Source organism: Labrus mixtus, chromosome 11 (genome assembly GCF_963584025.1).
Source record: "Labrus mixtus chromosome 11, fLabMix1.1, whole genome shotgun sequence".
NCBI lineage: Eukaryota > Metazoa > Chordata > Actinopteri > Labriformes > Labridae > Labrus > Labrus mixtus.
The window spans coordinates 15,840,161-15,859,525 of NC_083622.1; the positions used below are offsets into that span (position 1 = coordinate 15,840,161).

Genomic DNA, 19,365 nt, shown 5'->3' on the forward strand with positions numbered 1-19,365 from the left:
CATACACAATATGCAGCTGCCGTTTGGTAGATATATTGGTTTATGTACACAGCAGTGAGAGAACACATGCAAGGAGTATCATAGGAGATGGGGGGGGGAGGGAAAGGGGGCGGTCAATGTAGAAAGTTGTAAAGGTGCTTTTGCTGTTTTTAATCTTTGGGGAAGTTGTGATGAAAATTGCTTCAAAGCCATTTTTGTCTTTAAGGGGGCGGGCGTCTGGAGGTGTGTCTTGCCAGGGATGGAGTGACAGGGGGGAGAAATAAGTGGAAGATGGAGGGGGGGTTGAGCAAAGATGCTCCATCGATCAATAATATGTCTCCCTCTCCACCCAACCTGGAGTGCACATGAGAGAAAGAACAACACAGGGAAGTTCACTGTTAGTTCACAAGTCACAATTGCCAAATGATTCAAAATAATAACCATACGTTAAAATAATACGATATAAAGCTGAGGCAGCAGCACGTTTAGCTTGCAACAAAAACTGAATACAGGAGAAAGAGCTAGCCTGGTCCAAAGACAACTAAATCTGACTACCAGCACCTTTAACACTCACTGATAAATGTGTTATAAGTAGATGTAAAATCTACATATTGCATATCTTTAAAAACATTTAAACATTTTCTTAATGATTATTTGCTAATTGGGGGAAAAAAATACAAACCTCCTGGGTGTCTGCGAAGGAGAAGTTTTCGGACTTCATCATAAACAAAGATGAGGAAACTGTATGGGAACGCACAGAACCACCAGCTAGGCCTGTGGGCAAAAACAAGAAAAAGACACGATTAAAATAGTCATGTAAATATGCTACATCACATGTCTTAATATCATGGGGATTCAATATGATACATGTGGTAGAAGCACTCACTTAAGAGGATACATCCTGAGTGCCACGTCCATGCCTGGGCAGTAGGACAGGAAGGCAGCCAGGGCTGTCTCTTCAAACAGGCCGAAGATCAAGATCTTGTTCCTGGGTTGAGAAACACAAGAAATATTGAAAGGGAGAACTGACAGTGCAGAAATAAAAATACTTGAAAGTCATTCAAAATTAAACTTTGCAAATGATTGCCAGCAAAAGGATATTATAGTACCGTATATAGTGTATAGGTTAGTACAATTGTATCGCCGCAGAGATGTTGGACTCACCTCATGCCCTGCTGGAACACAGAGTTACGCCGGGTCTTGCAGATGATGACATCAGCCCACTGCACAACCACAATACTGACAAAGAAGGCTGTGTGGCATGTGAACTCCACTATCTTCCTCTGCTCATATGTCTGAGGTTCAGGAGAGGATGAACAAACAGTTACATAGTGAACAAAGTCAATTCTGAAATACACTTAGAAGGTAACAAAAAAAAACGACACACTTACCCACTGCTGGCCATAGCTGTCTTCCAGGTCGTTGACTGAGCGGTCGTCCCAGTTGAGCCTGATGCCCACAAGTATACTGGGCAGGAAACCATTTTCGGCCAAGATGACAAAGTAGGCGAAAAAGCCTCCAAGAGCCTGGATCATACCTGGAGGAAAAAAACAACAGAGAAACAGATTTTTTGTTTAAATCTCACTTACTGTAGTTGGCCCTAAAACATTGCACATTGGTCCAAACATAATTCTGCTAAAGTTATTTGGGAAACTTCCCAGGGGGATAAAGTTAATTCTACAGCAAAATTACTTCCAGGCAACCAAGATCAAACTTCAATCTGGAACAAAAACAATTCATAGCCTGGCTCAGGGGATGACATCTTCATTTCACCTACCGATTTGTCCATAGGCAATGCTGATAAGCCTCTCATTCACCAGCTTGTCCCTGAATGGGTTCCTGGGCTGACGCTTCATGATGTCGCTCTCAGCTGCTTCATAGGCCAGGGAGATAGCAGGTACCTGAGGGAAGAGCGAGGAAATGTTGCATCTTGTGTCGACAGGAGCTAGTTCAGTTCAGTGTTTGTGGGTGTGAAGCTGTGTTTGGCATAAAAAAAAAGGCAGCAAGAGTTTGATTGACTCTCACCATGTCAGTTCCCAGGTCGATACAGAGGATGGTGATGGTTCCAAGAGGCAGGGGGATGTTGACGATGATGAAAAACAGGAAGGGGGTGATCTCTGGGATGTTGCTGGTCAGAGTGTAGGCAATGGACTTCTTCAGGTTATCAAAGATCAAGCGGCCTGATGGGAGAAAAACAGACAGGTCAGTTCGCAGTTCTACCGTCTGTCTCTTGTGTCAAAGAGTATGTCTCTCTAAAGAAGACATTTGTGTCCCCTTGCTCTTTATGTGTGTCTGAATATTTCTTAAGGTTAATCTTTCTAGGCCCTAATTGTTTGTTCTTGATCCTTCTTGTTGAGGAAATTTACCAAACACCCTTGCAGATATCAGGAAAAACAGTTGACACTCTCTAAGCTGTACTTGGTGTTCTCTGTCAGGTCTGACTGACATTAGAGAACAGTGAATAAACCTAATGACGTCTGTACATTATAATCTAAATAACTACAGAAATTCCACCACACTTCTCTTACTAAATTTTCTGTCATACTCTTTCATCATAAACTGTTATTTGTGTTAAATGTTCTCTGTCCTCTGCTCCTGTCCCCTGGGTCTTCTCACCTTCTTCCACTCCTGTGACAATAGAGGCGAAGTTGTCATCCAACAAGATCATGTCCGCAGCCTGTTTGGACACATCTGAGCCGGAGATCCCCATGGCAACACCGATGTCGGCCTTTTTCAGAGCAGGTGAGTCATTCACACCATCACCTGTCACAGCTACAATGGCACCCTGGGTGAGAAAAAGAAAGAGGTGAGTTTATCGAGCATAAATACACAGAAGAAAGCATCTATTCTTTAGTCAACAATGAATGTATCCACTGTATTGGTGTCATTTAAGAATAATCATGAGAACCATGACAACTAGGATAAATAAACAGCCTCAATGTTTATAAGATGTCTATCTGGGGAAACGGATTTAAGGGGCCTTCTGTCACATTTAAATGACATTAATAAGTATTCAAGTTTTAAAATAAATGAGTTAACCTGTAGTGAATCAAATTTAAAGAAATGTGGTATTTAAAAAACACTCTAAGCAGCTCTTGGAGAAAAGATGTATTTTTTTCTACAAGTCAGGGAATCCTCCTTCAGAAGACAACTAGCGCCATCTGCTGTTCAAAAGGTAAAACAGCTCTTTAGAGTCTCACAGTCCCATATAGAATTTCCAGCAGAATAACCATTTCCTCTATTCAGGGCATCTAAGATGAGAGATTTTTAGTTTACGAGGCATTTCATTCAGACCATCTGAAAATGTTCTCACCAGTCGCTGGCAGCCCTCTACAATGATGAGCTTCTGTTGTGGGGAGGTCCTGGCAAACACGATCTCTGTGTGGTTCCTCAGGATGTCGTCCATCTGATCTTGAGACAGATCTTTCAGGTCTGTACCGTGGATCACACACGCCTTGGCATCCCTGAACAAAAAATTAATAAATTCAATCTTTAGTTACCGTTGTTTGTGAGTGTTCATGTCCTACTTTTGTGTTTGTTTTGGAATGAAGCTTCTTCACCTGGGGTTGACCTGGCTGACAGGAATGTTGAGGCGAGCAGCTATGTCCTCCACTGTCTCGTTGCCCTCGGAGATGATGCCCACGCCCTTGGCAATGGCCTTGGCTGTGATTGGATGATCTCCAGTGACCATAATGACCTATCAGCAATAATAAGAAAAACTGAATTAAGTGAATGATATTACGAAAAGAGAACTTTATTATTAAACAATAAAAGGTATACAGACAATGAATAGTAGGCTTTAAATAAATCTCCCTCACCTTAATACCAGCAGATCTGCATTTACCCACAGCATCAGGCACAGCAGCACGGGGAGGGTCAATCATGGACATGAGGCCAACAAAGCAAAGGTTGTCTGTCTGGAAGTTGACATCATCTGTGTCAAAGGCAAAGCCCTTGGGGTACTGATCCTCTGGCATCATCACATGGCAGAAACCTGGAAGAGAATAAATGAGTGATTTACTTAAAGATTTGAGATGTTTAAACATCAACTCAGATCTTTTACCCCTCTTCCTATCTCACCTCCAACATTCAACGCAAATCACATTTAAATAGCGTCTAGTTTACCTATCAAGCATATATGAAGTTGGAAAAAAAAAATCGGTGTATAGTTATTAGGAAACTATGGTCACCTGCAGTGTAAGTAAGGGATTTTCTAGCTAATGCAACTCATGTATAGTTATTATCCAAGGAAAACTATGTTTTATACAGTACATTTTGATTAAAGTGATGTAAAATCCTCCTACTGAAAGATCTTTGTTTTAGACTTAAGAACATTCTTCACCTCCTATATGAGGCAAACTGTAAAAAAAAACACTAGATACTATGAAATATGCATCATAATGCAGGTGATAGCAGAGCTGTTGTTAGAGACCTTTTAGGAGATATATGATGTTCACAGTGGCAGTTGAAGAATAAAGGCCAAAAGACTATTTAGAAATGAATAAAGGTACTGTTTTCAAGAAGTGAAATGAATGAATGTAATTGTTCTGACATATAAATGTATCAGTGCATGGCGAAGTAAACTTAAACCTCTCTTCATCTATCCTTACCCAAGACTCTCTCTCCCAGTCCTCCCAGCTCCATGTATGCATTCTGGAAAGCTTCTTTCAACTCCTCGTCCATAGGCTGCTCCTTGCCCTGGATCATGATGGTGGAGCATCTGTCAAGGATCCTCTCAGGTGCTCCCTTCATCACCAGCAGGTAACGGTTGTCGTTAGGATCCTCTGTCTCATGTACTGAGAGCTAAAGGAGAAAAACAGTTATGAAAATCAAGTTGATACAGTCACTAGTGTGTGTGGATCTATGGGTGTGTCTTTTGAACACAGCTGTAATCCACCAAGTTTCTTACCTGATATTTGTTGGTGGAGTTAAAGGGAATCTCAGCCACCTTCTTGTTCCTGTCCCTCATAGCTCTGACTGAGCCGCAGGACAGCTCGATACACTTAAGCAGGGCAGACTCTGAGGCATCTCCAGCAACGTCTCGCTTCAGGATGGGCAGTTGGTCTTGTCCTGCTTTGAACTGAGCACGGTTACAAAGACCAGCGATGCGAGCCAGAGACTGCCAGGTCACTGAGCTCTTGTCGAAAGAAGCACCTGCAGAAGGAACAGAAATGTATATATTACTAACCTTTGTCATTTTCAGAAATCATTTGCAGTGGTAAAATATGTCATCAGCACTGTCTGCATCCTCTCCGCTCACTCACCAGACTGGTCCTCTGTGGTGTCGGCCTCGTGGATCTGGTTGTCAAACCACATATGGGCCACGGTCATCCTGTTCTGGGTCAGGGTTCCTGTCTTGTCGGAGCAGATGGTGGAGGTTGAGCCCAGGGTTTCCACAGCCTCTAAGTTCTTCACCAGGCAGTTCTTCTTAGCCATACGCTTGGCAGTCAGGGTCAGACATACCTGCAGAAGAACATTTATGATGTCAGCAAGATTAGTAAACGTTGTGTTTGGATGAATCGACAATAAAGAAACACAAGTCACAGGTTCTACAAAGCTTTTTTATTGGTCGAATAATTAATGAACACCCTGGAGTGCAGGATGAGTCATCAGACATTTGAAACTTTTGACAGGAAGAGGAAATAGAGTTATTTGACGTAGAAATACTCAGATAAGGCTTTATTGAAATATATTTGGCAGAAAAATTAACATTTTAACACAGGAACGCTGGATTAAGATCTGGAAAATGTTTTTTTTTTGTCATTTCATGGGAACTTTAATGCTGAATAGTTAGCCTACATGACAATTAAATCTTTATTTTCACATTATATACAAAATGAATGAGACCAAACAAGCCCTGAAGTGATACTTTGAACAAGATTTGATCAAATGTAGAAACAAACACTATTAGAATACATTTAAACAAGATAAACCCTTAATAAAATAATAAACAAAAAATTCAAAGACAGAAATTAACTTAAAGCATTTTTAACATAAAAAATAAAATGTGCAACAGTGACTGGTTACATAAATACATAGATATTTATGACACCGTAGTATGCTTATTTAGGAGAAAGTATTGAATTGTACTTACGGTGACAGTGGCCAGCAGACCCTCAGGCACATTAGCCACGATGATACCAATGAGGAAGATGACAGCCTCCAGCCAGCTGTAACCCAGGATGATGGCCAGGATGAAGAATGTGACACCAAGAAACACGGCCACACCGGTGATGATATGGATAAAATGCTCGATCTCCTTGGCGATGGGGGTTTTGCCGGTCTCCAGGCCAGAAGTCAGAGTAGCGATGCGACCCATGACTGTGCGGTCTCCGGTGCAGATAACAAGGCCACGAGCGGTGCCTGATTTGGAGAAAAGACCAGAAATATAATGTTGTTCAAATTATTCACAGGTGCGCCTGTGTCAAAAGTTCTCAAGACACATTTTTTTAAAAGATTTAAATTACATTTTAGTCTGAGTGAAACTTTTGTCTCAGTTTGTATCCTTTAAATCCAACCACAGACACAGATGTTAATAATAGCATGTTACACTATTACCATGGTGACCATACCTTCTACACAGTTGGTGGAGAAGAAAGCAACGTTTCGGGTCTCCAAGGGGTTGTCATGGGTACAGTCAGGTGACCTGCTCTGGGGCTCTGACTCGCCTGTTAGGGAGGAGTTATCAACCTACAGGGCAACAAAAAAAATGAACATGATGTTTGGTTAAAGGCTTTGAATGTGTGTGCATACAAAACGTGTGTGTGTGTGTGTGTGTGTGTGTGTGCATACAAAACGTGTGTGTGTGTGTGTGTGTGTGTGTGTGTGTGTGTGTGTGTGTGTGTGTGATTACCTTGCAGCCATGAGCAGAGACCACCCTGATGTCAGCAGGGATCCTGTCTCCTCCCTTCACTTCAATCAGATCTCCAGCTACAACTTCTTCAGCATTGATCTGTACCTTCTCACCCTCACGGATCACCAACGCTTGCTGCAGGAAAATATCAGCGATGGTTAGAACCATTTAGCTCTGCAATGTGTTCATTGATGACAAATACACACATTAGGATGTAAAGGGACACTAGCTGGCTACTTGTAATCTATCATTTGTAGTGTACCTATTTGTAAGTGGTAGAAATATTAGTTTTCAAGGCTATATTGTCAGAGTCCATTTTCAAAGGGGTTTAAAAATAAAGTTTCACAAATTCTGCAAGTAGATGTCTTTCAGGAAAACTATATTTACCTGAGGCACCATGTTCTTAAAAGACTCCATGATTTTGGAGCTCTTGGCCTCTTGAAAGTATGAGAAGCAACCGGTAATGACGACGACAGCTGTGAGCACAATACCTAGGTACAACTAGAGAGACAGAGAAGAGAACATATATTAGACATTGTTATATACGTCTCTTGTCAGAGGTGTTACCACAGTGTAAATGGGCCAGATGTGAATATGTGAGAGTATATGAGTGTAAGGATGGCTTACATTGTCTCCTGCAGGATCGTCCTCAGTGGCTGCCTGGATGGCGTAGGCCAGGAAGCAGAGGATGGCGCCAATCCACAGCAGGACTGAGAATCCACCAAACAGCTGGCGACAGAACTTGACCCACTCTGGGGTAGTGGGAGGAGGGGTGAGAGAATTGGGACCGTCCCTGATCAGAAACTCTGCAGCCTTGGCATTGGTCAGTCCCTGTAGGAAACAGAGAAACGTCAGGAGAGAAACGTGAGGCTGACCTTGTGAATACAAACAAAGACACCATTTTTTTCTTAATTATTTTTCAATTTCTTTTCTATTTTTGTTTTTAAAGACCAGGCAGGGTTGAATCAGCAGAACCTGTACAACCAAAAAAAGTACTCTTATGCCATCTAGTGGCCAACTACTGAAACAGACCCTAACCACAGCTGAACGCAGAGAAATTATCCACCCACCTGGACAATGTCAGTCTGGAATTTCCTGCATACTTCCTCTATAGACATCTTATGTTCCGTCTGAAAAAAAGGTGAAGAAATAATCAGTGCTCTGCATGATTAAATATGTCTTTTAGTTGCCACTATTTGCATGCATAAAACATTTAAGAAAGTAGTTCAAAACTATATAACAATAACTGAGTGATGGAAAAAGAGTTTTGAGAATATAAGCATGTAAAGAACTTTATGAAAGTTGGAAATTTAGTCCATGCATGCAGTTCACCTGAGAGATATGAGTATTAGGTCAGCCAGATTTGGCGACCCAGGTGTCTGTTTCTTGCGCTGGGATGTTCGATCAAGGTGATATCCTTTTTGATAACAAGTCACCACTCTTACCAGCAAAAATACAATTTTGTGGCCTGTATGAGAAAGAATTCCTTTCTCTCCAACAGAGTCTGCATCAATTCACTTTATTTGCTATAAGCTCTAGGAGGTTTTTTTTTTTCTTCCAAAAGTTGAAAAAACTTTATATATCCTTAAACGCATGGAAGGTGAAACAAAAGAAAACTTTTGGAATAGTGCTTGAGATAAATTTGTCAAATTGATCCGTTTTTGCTGATGGAATCAAAAGTGAATTGGCCTCAAACCCATATATGTCCAGATTCAGGTCCACAAGTATTTAGAGATCAAAGAAGACTTTTACTTACAATGGGCACTTCCTTCTTCAGGTCATCCATGTCCTTTCTTCCCTCCGCCCCCTTCTTCTTCTTGGGGGATCGGTCATCTTTGTCCTGTGTGGTGGCAACGCGGTAACTGTCTGACCGCCCATACTATAGACACACACATATGTTTTATACATGCCTTGGACTAGAGTTAAGGAGATAGTAGCCTTAGCGCCCATGTATATTATCCTTACTGTTCTCTAGGCTTTACATTTATAATTATATTACCAAAAGATATACTGCATCTCTGAAAATACTTTTAATTCCTTCATTGTTCAGAGGGCTATCTTGCCAGACATTTTTACAGTATTTACCAGTCACTAACTGTGACAGAAGTAAAGCCTCAGCTTTAGTAAATTATCCTCGAGGGTTCTCTCTTTTATTATACTGTAAATGTTGTTGTAACCTTGTGAAGTGGCCTTGTGAGGTAGCCTGTATTTCTCAGCAACTGATAACATCAAGTATTCTCATTTCATGAGGACCATTACAGAGGAAAAGCAGTGATATATAATGCCTAGCATCAAAAGACCTATAGAAGACTCAAAAGGTAAATGCACTACCCTGGTAGCTTTGTCTTTCCTGCACAGAAACATCAATATTAAGAGTGCACAACATTAAAGCTGCTGCCTGCTCTGATCTTCCTTGATCAAATTACTCCTGCCACAACGGTCTGATGGAAACATCAAACATCACCAAGTGCAAGAGGTTTAACTATTGGCTTAGTGGATTTTGTAATGATCTGGCAGGCAGCATTAAGGACATAAAAGAGGTTGAAGTAACCGACCGAGTTTAGACTCATCAAAGACTTTCTGAATAGATTCTAGTATGTTCCACATATGACAACACAAACCATCATCCTTCCCTTTCAGCCTGGTACCCTTTTTACTACAACTGTCCTCTCACAAATTGGCTTATGTTGTTTAACTAGACATGAGTAGACTATAAATAACGCCCAGAGCTGCACATTCTAGTCTTTCTAGCTCTATAAGTGTAACCCTAGCTTGTTGTCCCAAAGGAGAGCAGCATGACCACTGGGACACATCAATACAAATGTCCCTCATCAAAGGTCAAAGGTGGCATAAAGAGGCAAGAATCCCTCGCAGTAGGTGGTCCGAGGGATGTGCCTCACACTGACACAACCGAGTCATCAAGGAAAATGCACATGGAGGCAGATCAATACAATCAGATAGACGACGATGACTCATGCAGAGGGGCGGAGTCCAGCTGATATGTAAGCCCCATCATATACACTGAATCAGACAGAGACGTCAATACTTATCAACTGAATATAAATGACAACAATGAGGTCTAAGGTTTGGCTTTTATTGATTCATTAAATAAGAAGTACTGGCTGTTTGTTGCTCAAAGCATATCAAAATCCAACTGGGTGCTGAACATTTTTGAAATCAAAACAGCACCCTCTAGTGGTGAAACCATGTAGTTTCATTTTAATAAATGCAAAATGCACATGTAATAAATTCAGACAAAAACTATTTTGGAGTCTCAAATTAAAATACTGATATAAACTTCAAAGATGCAAACTGTTGTGTCCTTGAATATCATTTGTCAAAGTTATTTTACTTTGAACAAAGCTTTTGAGTTCTGTAGTCCTCGCTGTATCTCAGTTGACAAAGTCACTCAGTCAAACCACCCCAAAACACACACACCTGCAGTGCGACAAAATGTGACTACCAACCACAGATCAACTTCCTATTGCATTTCCCACTTCGGCTGCCCTTGTGAAAAACAGTTGTGAAATCACTTGTCTGTACCTGTTGGATTTTAACGTGATAACACAGACCTGTGTTTCTGGTTTTTTGTCATTAAAGGGGGGGAAAAAACGGCCTCGTGAAAGAACATGTGGATGTACAACTCTCACTCACATAATTAAGTGTTGAGTATGGGCGGCTCAACGACCACTTCTGAATTTGAACAATGAAAGCCTTCGCTCAAGCATGTTTAAGAGGGAGGGACTGCAAACACACATGCCTACATACACACAGAGAGAGTTCTGCAGCAAAAGAGCAGGTGAGCAAATTTCCTGCCGCAGCAAGACCAGGCAGGCCTGGTGGGGCAGAGGCTGCATGAAGCAGACTGATGCAGTGGAAAAGTACTGCTGCTTATCCCCTTATGAGACTGGCCCAGGATATATATATATATATGTGTGTGTGTGTGTGTGTGTGTGTGTGTGTGTGTGTGTGTGTGTGTGTGTGAGAGAGAGAGAGAGAAAGAGATTTAAAACAGGGCGTTTTTATACATGTATTTATTGTCTCTATTTGCTATTAAGGGTTCAATAGGTTCAATTAGGATTCAATAAGTGAATGATGGCTCAATAGCTCCTTGTAGAGATCAAAGGTGTTGAATGAGATGGAAAGTTACAGATTTAGCTCCTAATCAGGTGTCGAAAAGGTGCCACAATCTCACAGATGACAGACAGGCAGGTGTGTGGGTCTGCATTATTTGGTATAATGTTGTTGTTATGGCTAGTTTCTCTTTCTCCCACAATGAGGAAAGCTGTCCTTGTGAGCATATGCTCACTTAATAATGAAAATATAGACACACACACAGGTCCATCTCTTCTTAAAACAAACACACACACACACACACACACACACACACGCACACACACACACACACACACACACACACACACAAACACAAACATGCACATATGCCCAGACAATAGTAGCTGTTGGCAGGGAGAGGGAGAACAGTGCCAAACAAAGCGATAATAGGCTATGTGGTGAAAAGTGGAGTCACACAGAGATGGACGTTAAGGGGGCGGATGACAGACAGGATTGGGCACATGGAAAGAGAGACAGCAGTGGGAGGTGAGAAGCAGGGACAGATAAAAAGTGAGAGGGCTAGGTGCAGAAAGGGACAGATAGAAATAGAGAGTGTGGGAGAGAGAGAAAGAGCTGTTGTCAGCCCCTCTCCCCCGCTTCTAATTAGATATTGACCAGCGGTTTTTGTCTGCTGGCTCTGTGTCAGTGTTTGACCCACAGTGACCCCACTCTATTACATTACACAACCACACTTATGGTGTGTGTGGGGGTGTGTGTCACCTTGAGTATGTGTTGTCATGTGCTACTAGATTATAGTCTCACTTTGGGTTGTCTGTGTGTGTGACCTGAAGTGTGTGTAGGTTTGAGGATGTAGTAGTAGTAATCAGCATGACTAAAAAAAAAAACAGAAAGGTCGATGATTTTATGGTTTGTTTGTGTTTACAGTATGTCAAGCGTGCAAGTAAGTGTCTGTCGCATGGTGTGACTGTGTTTGATACTCAATCATTAATTCTCTCCTTCTCATCCCATATACATACCCTGCTTCCAGATAACACATGTTTTCAATGCACCTAAAGTAGTCTGCAAAAACATGAAACAAGTTCAATTATATTAGCTGAAAATGTATATTTAAATCTGTTGCTTTGGTACTTTGGGCCTCTGTTACCTCCATTTTGACCGTTAATTATTCAAGTGTATTTGTGAAAATATACAATGTGTGTGTGTGTGTGTCCAGCTGTCTCACACAGCTCAGGGTAATGTGATGAACCCCTCTGCTCTGAGGAAGGAAACAGAGACTTGTGGCTGGAATTACAGACGCTCGCTCTCCCACGAGCACACAGATGGACCAACAGACTGATGGAGAGACACATCTCTGACATCATCAGGAAATGGAAACATCGGATGCTCCTCTATGGATTACATACTTTAATTAATCGGCTCCAGCTCCATATTGGCTTATTAAAATCTCATTACCTTATCAATGATTCAGTGAAAAAATGCTTCATGTGTCTGGTTGTGTGTTTCATTTGCTCATTAATTACTCTGCAGGCTTACTATTGCTAACCGAAATGAACCTCCCATTTTGTTCTCCTGATGAGTGAGTGTGTTTTGAGGGCAAGTAACCATGGTGACCGGCAAGGCCATTGGCTTTGCGCCGAAGCACAGCAGTGTTCCGGTGCTTTGAGGATCCCCTGATGTGGTCAGTGCAAGCAATAATTGATGCATCTGTAACTAAACACTGTATTCACTGCTGTATAACACAGACAGGCCACTCAAGGAATGAGTGTGTGTTTTTGTGCACTTGTGTCTGTGTGTGTATCTATGTGAACAGCGGTGAGTCATTGTGTTGGCTTCAGTCCGTATGTGCAGCGGCTACACCCATTGCGGCAGAGAGAGACCTATGATTGTGAAATAATATGAAAGACACAATTTAAAAGGGGCCGTTAGAGGGAAGAGGGAAGGGATAGTTCCCTTAGAAGGAAAGAGCTTTTTAAAATCTTCCTGAAATGTTCAGTGTTGAGTAAATTATGTACTATCAAACTTGAAAAAAAATGTGTGTGGGGGTGGGGTTTCTTCCTCTTTAATGGCACGCATGAGGAACTGGCAGGCAGATGCAGAAAAGAGCAAGACTGCTGTTGTTAACTGTAACAGGAAGTGGTCTGTATGGGAGAAATGCCTCCTTTACAACACAATAATCTGGTTCTTATTTTGTCTTCCTGCCATCACCACAGTATTTTCCATGGTATTTTTACACACACGAGACTACACTTCCTCTTTGTACTGGATAAAAGGATCCCATTGACTCCTCTGCACTGACCATGTAAGAGCTGCATTTTGGACTGACATATTCTCTGCTAGTCTGCTAAGTGCATTGTAACATATTACAAATACATATTGTCTGTATCTTACTGTACAGAAGATCATTTCACTGGTTCAGTTTATGAAAAATGCCTCTTGAACACAAATGGTCTTTTCCATTTTCCATCAAGGAAATCAAAGAAAACGGCAAAACTTAACAGTAATATAACATTTCAGGCATTTTTATTTGTGAATAATATAATTATTTTCAAATATATTACTATGCAATATGGTGTATTTATTGGTGACTGGCATACACTAAAACAGCTGTATGTGTTTGTGTGTGTGTGTGTGTGTGTGTGTGTGTGTGTGTGTGTGTGTGTGTGTGTGTGTGTGTGTGTGTGTGTGACCTTGCAAGGTCATTGGGCCATCTGCTGCTTCTTGCAGCAGGATGGCAGGCCTGGGGGTCCAAGGGACATAGCTTTTAGGATTAGCTAGTCTGATTACTTCACTGGATTAGCCCACTGTGTGTCTTTCTCTCTTTGTCTCTCTGCTCTTCTATTAATGCCGTTCTCTCTCTGGAGAATCAAATGCATTAATGCCAACTTCACTTTTATTTTTGTCAGGTCCTCTCACTTGAAAAATAATGAGGTGAATGTCTTTGAACAGTGCTGAGTAAGTGAATAGTTTAGATGGTTACTTTTTACCTTTGATAAATGTTGATTGCCCAGTAGAAGAGATTATGAAGGTATTTGTTTCATTTATCTGTAGCAACCAGAGAGTGATTTGTTTGTAACAGTAAACAGACATCAAAAGCTGCAGACTCCAGTTTCTTCATATCAATGTATGAAGAAAGAAACAAAATAGCCCAAATAGGTTTTTTTGGAAGACACAGACAGTGCCTACAATTTCCTTGCTATCCTCTGTCAGCTAATGTTAAACACTACAGATACCAGCACAAACAGATTGATCTGCTGGAATTGTGTGTGTGTAAATAGATCATAGTACTGTAAAAAGATTGTCTGCTTAAGAGCCCTAATCTGTTAACCACACAAACACAAAGAGACAGAGAGAGATTAACTCTCTTCAGCTCTCAATCTGTTTTGTCCACTTTCCAAAATAAATAAATAAATCAAAGCAAGAAACACGGTCCAAACGGAAAATCTCAAATAGTAACACCCCCCCCCCCCCCCCCCCCCCCACACACACACACACACACACACCCACTCTGCTCCAGTCTGTCCATCCTGTCATCAACTTCATCTGTTCACTACAGAGACAAGAGTGAATCTGTTCATCTGCTTGTTATTTGTATTACAATGTCCACCCCTGTGAGCTTTTGTGTGTCCTTCTATGTGTGTGTCTGTGTGTCTGCATGAGTGGTACTGGTCTAGATTAGCATTGTAAATCTTGGCTTCTTTGGCACTTGTAGCCAACATGGCTTCATGCCATGGCGTGAGAGAGGGCACCTTATGACTCCTCCACTAGCAGCTGGACACACAGAGATGTGCAGATGTGCACGCAGGCAAGCACATACATCTATTCACGCAGCTGCTTACACTCAACCAAATTCATTTTACATGTCAGGTTTTCAAGCACTAGTGTTGTTTTGTGAACCCCAAAAAGAGTCTGTTATGTTCAGAATGTTCGACTAAAAGGGAAATCGTCAACTATTACCGTTAGAAATATATCTACTGTAACTCCTGCTTGTAAAACTTGCTTGAAAATTTGTATAACGGTTTTTACTTTCACTTCAATTATAGCAACGCCTGGGTTTAGTTTGAACAAGTCCTTGTCCATTGTAGCTGCCCATTGTTATATTTGTTCTTTGGTGTATTCACACAGCCCCACTCACACTACACAAAGTAACACACACTTCACAAACATACACACATCTCCAGGACAACACCCTGAGTTAGTCATGTCATTGTAGTCAGGCAACCTAACCCCTCTGAAACTCTCTCATTATGGGAGACTGAAATGTGAATGTTGGAAAACTGTTCAGAATCCATCACTGTGTCTACTGTAATCCAATTCAACCAATTCATGAAGGAGACAGCACTGACCTTTACATTTTATTAGCATTACACAAGCTGCTACTAAGCTAACCACCCAGGCCTTTTCCTTTAGCCTCAAATTAGCATGGAGGCTAACTCTAGAGACATCTGGACTCTTTCCTTCATCAATGCTCGCACTAAGGACGTTTTCCTCATTACGGTGGATATTTATTGATCCAAGACCCTGAAGAGGCCTGAAGGGGAACAATGGAGAAGAATTTCAAAAGGGTCACCATAATGACCTTAAATGACCCCTAAAGGCCCTAAAGACCAACGCATCCCAGCAGGCTCTGCGGTCCGAAAGATCATGTGGTTGATCTGTTCCTGAAAGAACGTGCTTTTCTATTGGTTCCTGCAGAGTGTGGGACCGATGAGTTGTGGTACAGTGCAGCCTATCAGCATCAGGCAGCAGGTGCAGTGGGGAGGGATGTGCAGCACTCTGCACCAAAGTGAGGGCTGGGCCTCTGCAGAGGCCACACACATCCAAACTCCTGAAATACCGCTTACAAACACCTTCTAACTTCCTCACTGTCACTGCACACGCTCGCTATTACAAACATTAAAGCACACACTGTTCTTAAATCCTTTATATTATGACACAGCTGGTCTGGTCTTTTCCTTAGTCATGCTGCATTCAAGGAAGCTGAACCACACCCCTGCCCCCTGCCTGCATCACCTTCTGAAAACCCCTCAGAGCTACACCTTCAATTCTCTTTTATCCCACATCTTCCCTGGGACAGCCACCCACCTACACCACACCTTGCCCCACCAGCAGGCTCACCATTCATTCAATATTCCTCAAAGATCACCCACACGACCACACCTGTCCTCTCCCTATCCCATCTGCCTCCTCTCCCCTTGATAACCAATCCCACTAGGCACAGCGAGAGGAAACAGGACCCATGGTAATATGAGCCTCAGGTCATTATCCTGTAACAGGATATACTACCACGCAGCCCTCCCCCAGCGTACGCCTCATCATTCTCTTTAAATCCCTCTCTCTTTCTCTCTCTACACCTGCAGACCAGTCACTACTTATCTGCCCTTCTCCTCTCTATCACTGTTCCTCTTGCTCTCTCAGCAGTGGCCCCCTCCCCCATCTGTGTCACGTGTCTGAAGGTGAAAACCAGCAGTGGATCCATGTGCAGCCCTTCATCAGCATCTCACTTTACATTCCTCCTACAGCCTCATCAGCATCAGAAAATAAAGATAGAAGAACAATGAACAACATGAAGGTGTGTGAGACATCTCAGACATCTCACCAGAGGTGCTCTGTCAAATTAACTATCTCTGTGCCAGACTCCATGTGCCAGATGTTCTTTTAGTTTTCCTGGCCCTTGCACAATCGTTGCTCTAGTGCACCACCGCTGCCTGTTAATTCAGTTCTTTCTGCGTGGATCATCGCACCGGCCTATCACAGCACTTTACAGGGAATTTCCACATCACAGGCCCCGCCCCCAGTTTGACGCAGAAAGCACGTCGCTAGCGATGCACCCTGCGGCCTTGGGAAAGGACAGCTGGTTGTGCCATCGCACAGTGCGCCAGTGCAAAATTCGCAGAAGAACGACAGCTCAGGAAAGGAAGAAGGGTTGTCGACCGGCGAAGCGTGATAAAAAAAAAAAAAATGCTCTGTACACTGATACATCCATCACCCCATCCCTTTCATCTAGCTATCGTCCTTCTTCCCTTTCAGGGTGACCCTTAGCGCTCACCGGATGAATCGTCATAGGAAACACCCTTCACAGCTAGCCAGGGACGATCATATTATCTTGTATAACACCCAACCCCATTATAGATATGGCATTTTCCGAAATGACGAAACACTTCTGCTCAGCCTCTCTCTCTCTCTCTCACACACCGCATTCCCAAACTTCCTCACAGCAGCGCTACGCGTAAGCATCTTTTGCACTGCCATCACTTTTGACGCAGTGCCCACTAAAGCTGTGACGGACCGGAGGCTCCTTTACCTCCCTCTGAATCCTTCATTTTCATCCTCTGTCCCGGCAGAGAGAAATGTCAGATGCTGCGTGGGCCATACATCAGCTGGTGTAACTGCGATGACACCGGCCTGCACCGCCGCATGCTGCCCTGTCTGCAGCGTCACGCCACCGCATAATTCAGCAGACAGTCCGCGGATGGAGATGAAAAACTACAACCCTATTCCGCAGGATGATGATGATGATGATGGGGAAGAAATTGCGCAATAGCTCACACATCACATCTGCACTGGGAGCACTAGTATTTTTCCACTAGACTGTTCTGATCCATTTGCATGACTAATGTGTTTATCAAATAAACAACAGATCTGGTGCTTTTAATGCTGCGACAGCACATGGAAACGCTCTGAAGTCATACCGACAGATTTTAAACACATCGTCGTGCTCTCGATGCACTGCACGCATCGCTCCTTTAATCCGCACTGTGTGTAAATGTGTTCACTGTTAGCGATTATCGAGTCCCTGTTATGTCACAAATTAAAGGGGAAATAAGCTGGTGAGGCGCTTATTCCCGGTAACCGCATTATGACGCATGGGTCATCGAGGGTGTTGAGAATGAGACTTCTCCTCCGCTAGCGTTCCACTGAAGGACGCGGAGGGGTTCAGCATCTCTCCGGTTCAACGCCAGATGATTCCCCCCCCCCCCCCCCCCCCCCCCCCTGTGCGGTGACAGACCGCAGAGAGGGCAGTGCCAGCGGGGTTTAACGCACGAGAGGAAGGGGGGGGGGGGGGAGAAGGGGGGCAGCGAGGGCATAGAGGAGGTCATAGCACACAATGTTCATCTACCACTGGGAAAGTCATAGAGCATCACCATCTAATATTCAGCCTTAAAATGTATTACAAATCTTTTTTTTTTTTTAAATGACAGGTAAATTATGGGGTGTCACAATAGATTTCTAACACATGTGCCCTCCCCCCCTCCCTCTCTCTCTCTCTCTCTCTCTCTCTCCCCCTCTCTCTCTTTCTCTCGTCACACCACAGCTCGCGGTAAGAATAAACCGATTAGGCCTACCGTGGATGGCAAGGTTATAGTCAAAGTAAGGCCTATCATAGAACTGCAGTGAATATGACACACTGACAACCTCTAAACTACACAGACCGCCTCTACTTGACATTTTAGCATCACTTTCCATTCATATTCAAACTCGACATTCAATTAAATTGACCGACTGAGTCAGAGCTAAGGACACTGTTCACGTCAAAACGGGGCTAAAGTCAAATCAAAGTGAGCCGTTCAATGCCGCTGTTTTCAATAGGTGCATTAGACAGAAGCTAGTGGCTACATCAATTTGTCGCAGTCTAGGGGAGCAGGATAAAAACACGGTTCCGCATTAGAGTCAATGTCACTCAGACAAGCGGGATTTCCATGAAGGGAAAAAAAATGACATCATGGATCATTTTGCAACCGTTCCTCACCAGAAGAGGAACACTAAAGGCTACCGCTTTACTCCTCAGGCCACTTCAGGTGGGCTACAACGCAGTTTAAAAAAAAAAAAAAAAGTTGGAATCGTCAGTCTTACCCCCATGTTGGCGCAGTCACTCTTCTCCTCTCAGGTGATGCACGGCTTGAGAGGTGTCAGCCCCTCACGATGAGTAATATCAAAATGCCTTTGCCTTTAAGAATGAAAGAGAATATACTCAGTTTTTCAAGGTTTCGTAAATGAAAAATAAGGGAAAAAAGACGTCAGGGACGTTCTCATTTCGTTTGATAGAAGATTTTTTTCTAAGAATTCAATAAACTGTCTCGCAAACCTTTAAAAAGATTAGGCTACAATCTTCCTCTCCGTGAGACGTCTTTTCAAATGAAATGTTGCGGTCTCAAGCGGAGCATCACGCGGGGATGCGCTTCCGTCCTTTGCTCTCTGATACTTGCGGTGAAAGACCGGTGATACTAACGAGCCGCACTGCTACCTTCTCACCACTTGATCTCCCTCCGCGGCTCTGCCAGCTGCCGCAGTACTCCACTCCTGAAGCTGCACCACTCCGCCGGTTGAACAAGCGCCGCCTCAAGCAAATGAGCGAACCGAGGGGAAGACTACACCCGCCCACCGCTCACGAAACTGGCCAATAACACCACGGAGCGTCTCATCGTCGCTGAGATCGCTGACCAATTGGATTTATCTTA

The 19,365-nt window shown here is 43.0% G+C and overlaps 1 protein-coding gene across 1 annotated transcript; it reads right to left on the minus strand.

Annotated features, from left to right (window-relative positions):
* Positions 1–137: 137 nt before the first annotated feature.
* atp1a3b (ATPase Na+/K+ transporting subunit alpha 3b) lies at positions 138–19,148 on the minus strand. The gene is made up of 23 exons (XM_061049204.1): positions 18,993–19,148; positions 18,761–18,854; positions 8,589–8,711; positions 7,903–7,962; positions 7,460–7,663; positions 7,220–7,333; positions 6,833–6,967; positions 6,552–6,669; positions 6,074–6,342; positions 5,244–5,442; positions 4,889–5,133; positions 4,590–4,782; positions 3,798–3,973; positions 3,540–3,676; positions 3,293–3,443; positions 2,596–2,764; positions 2,005–2,159; positions 1,757–1,880; positions 1,371–1,516; positions 1,144–1,274; positions 866–967; positions 662–753; positions 138–333 (listed from the first exon to the last, which is right to left on the minus strand). Exons 2-23 carry the CDS (start codon positions 18,764–18,766, stop codon positions 305–307), a joined length of 3,078 nt encoding a protein of 1,025 aa, XP_060905187.1. The 5' UTR covers positions 18,767–18,854; positions 18,993–19,148; the 3' UTR covers positions 138–304.
* Between the last annotated feature and the right edge of the window lie 217 nt (positions 19,149–19,365).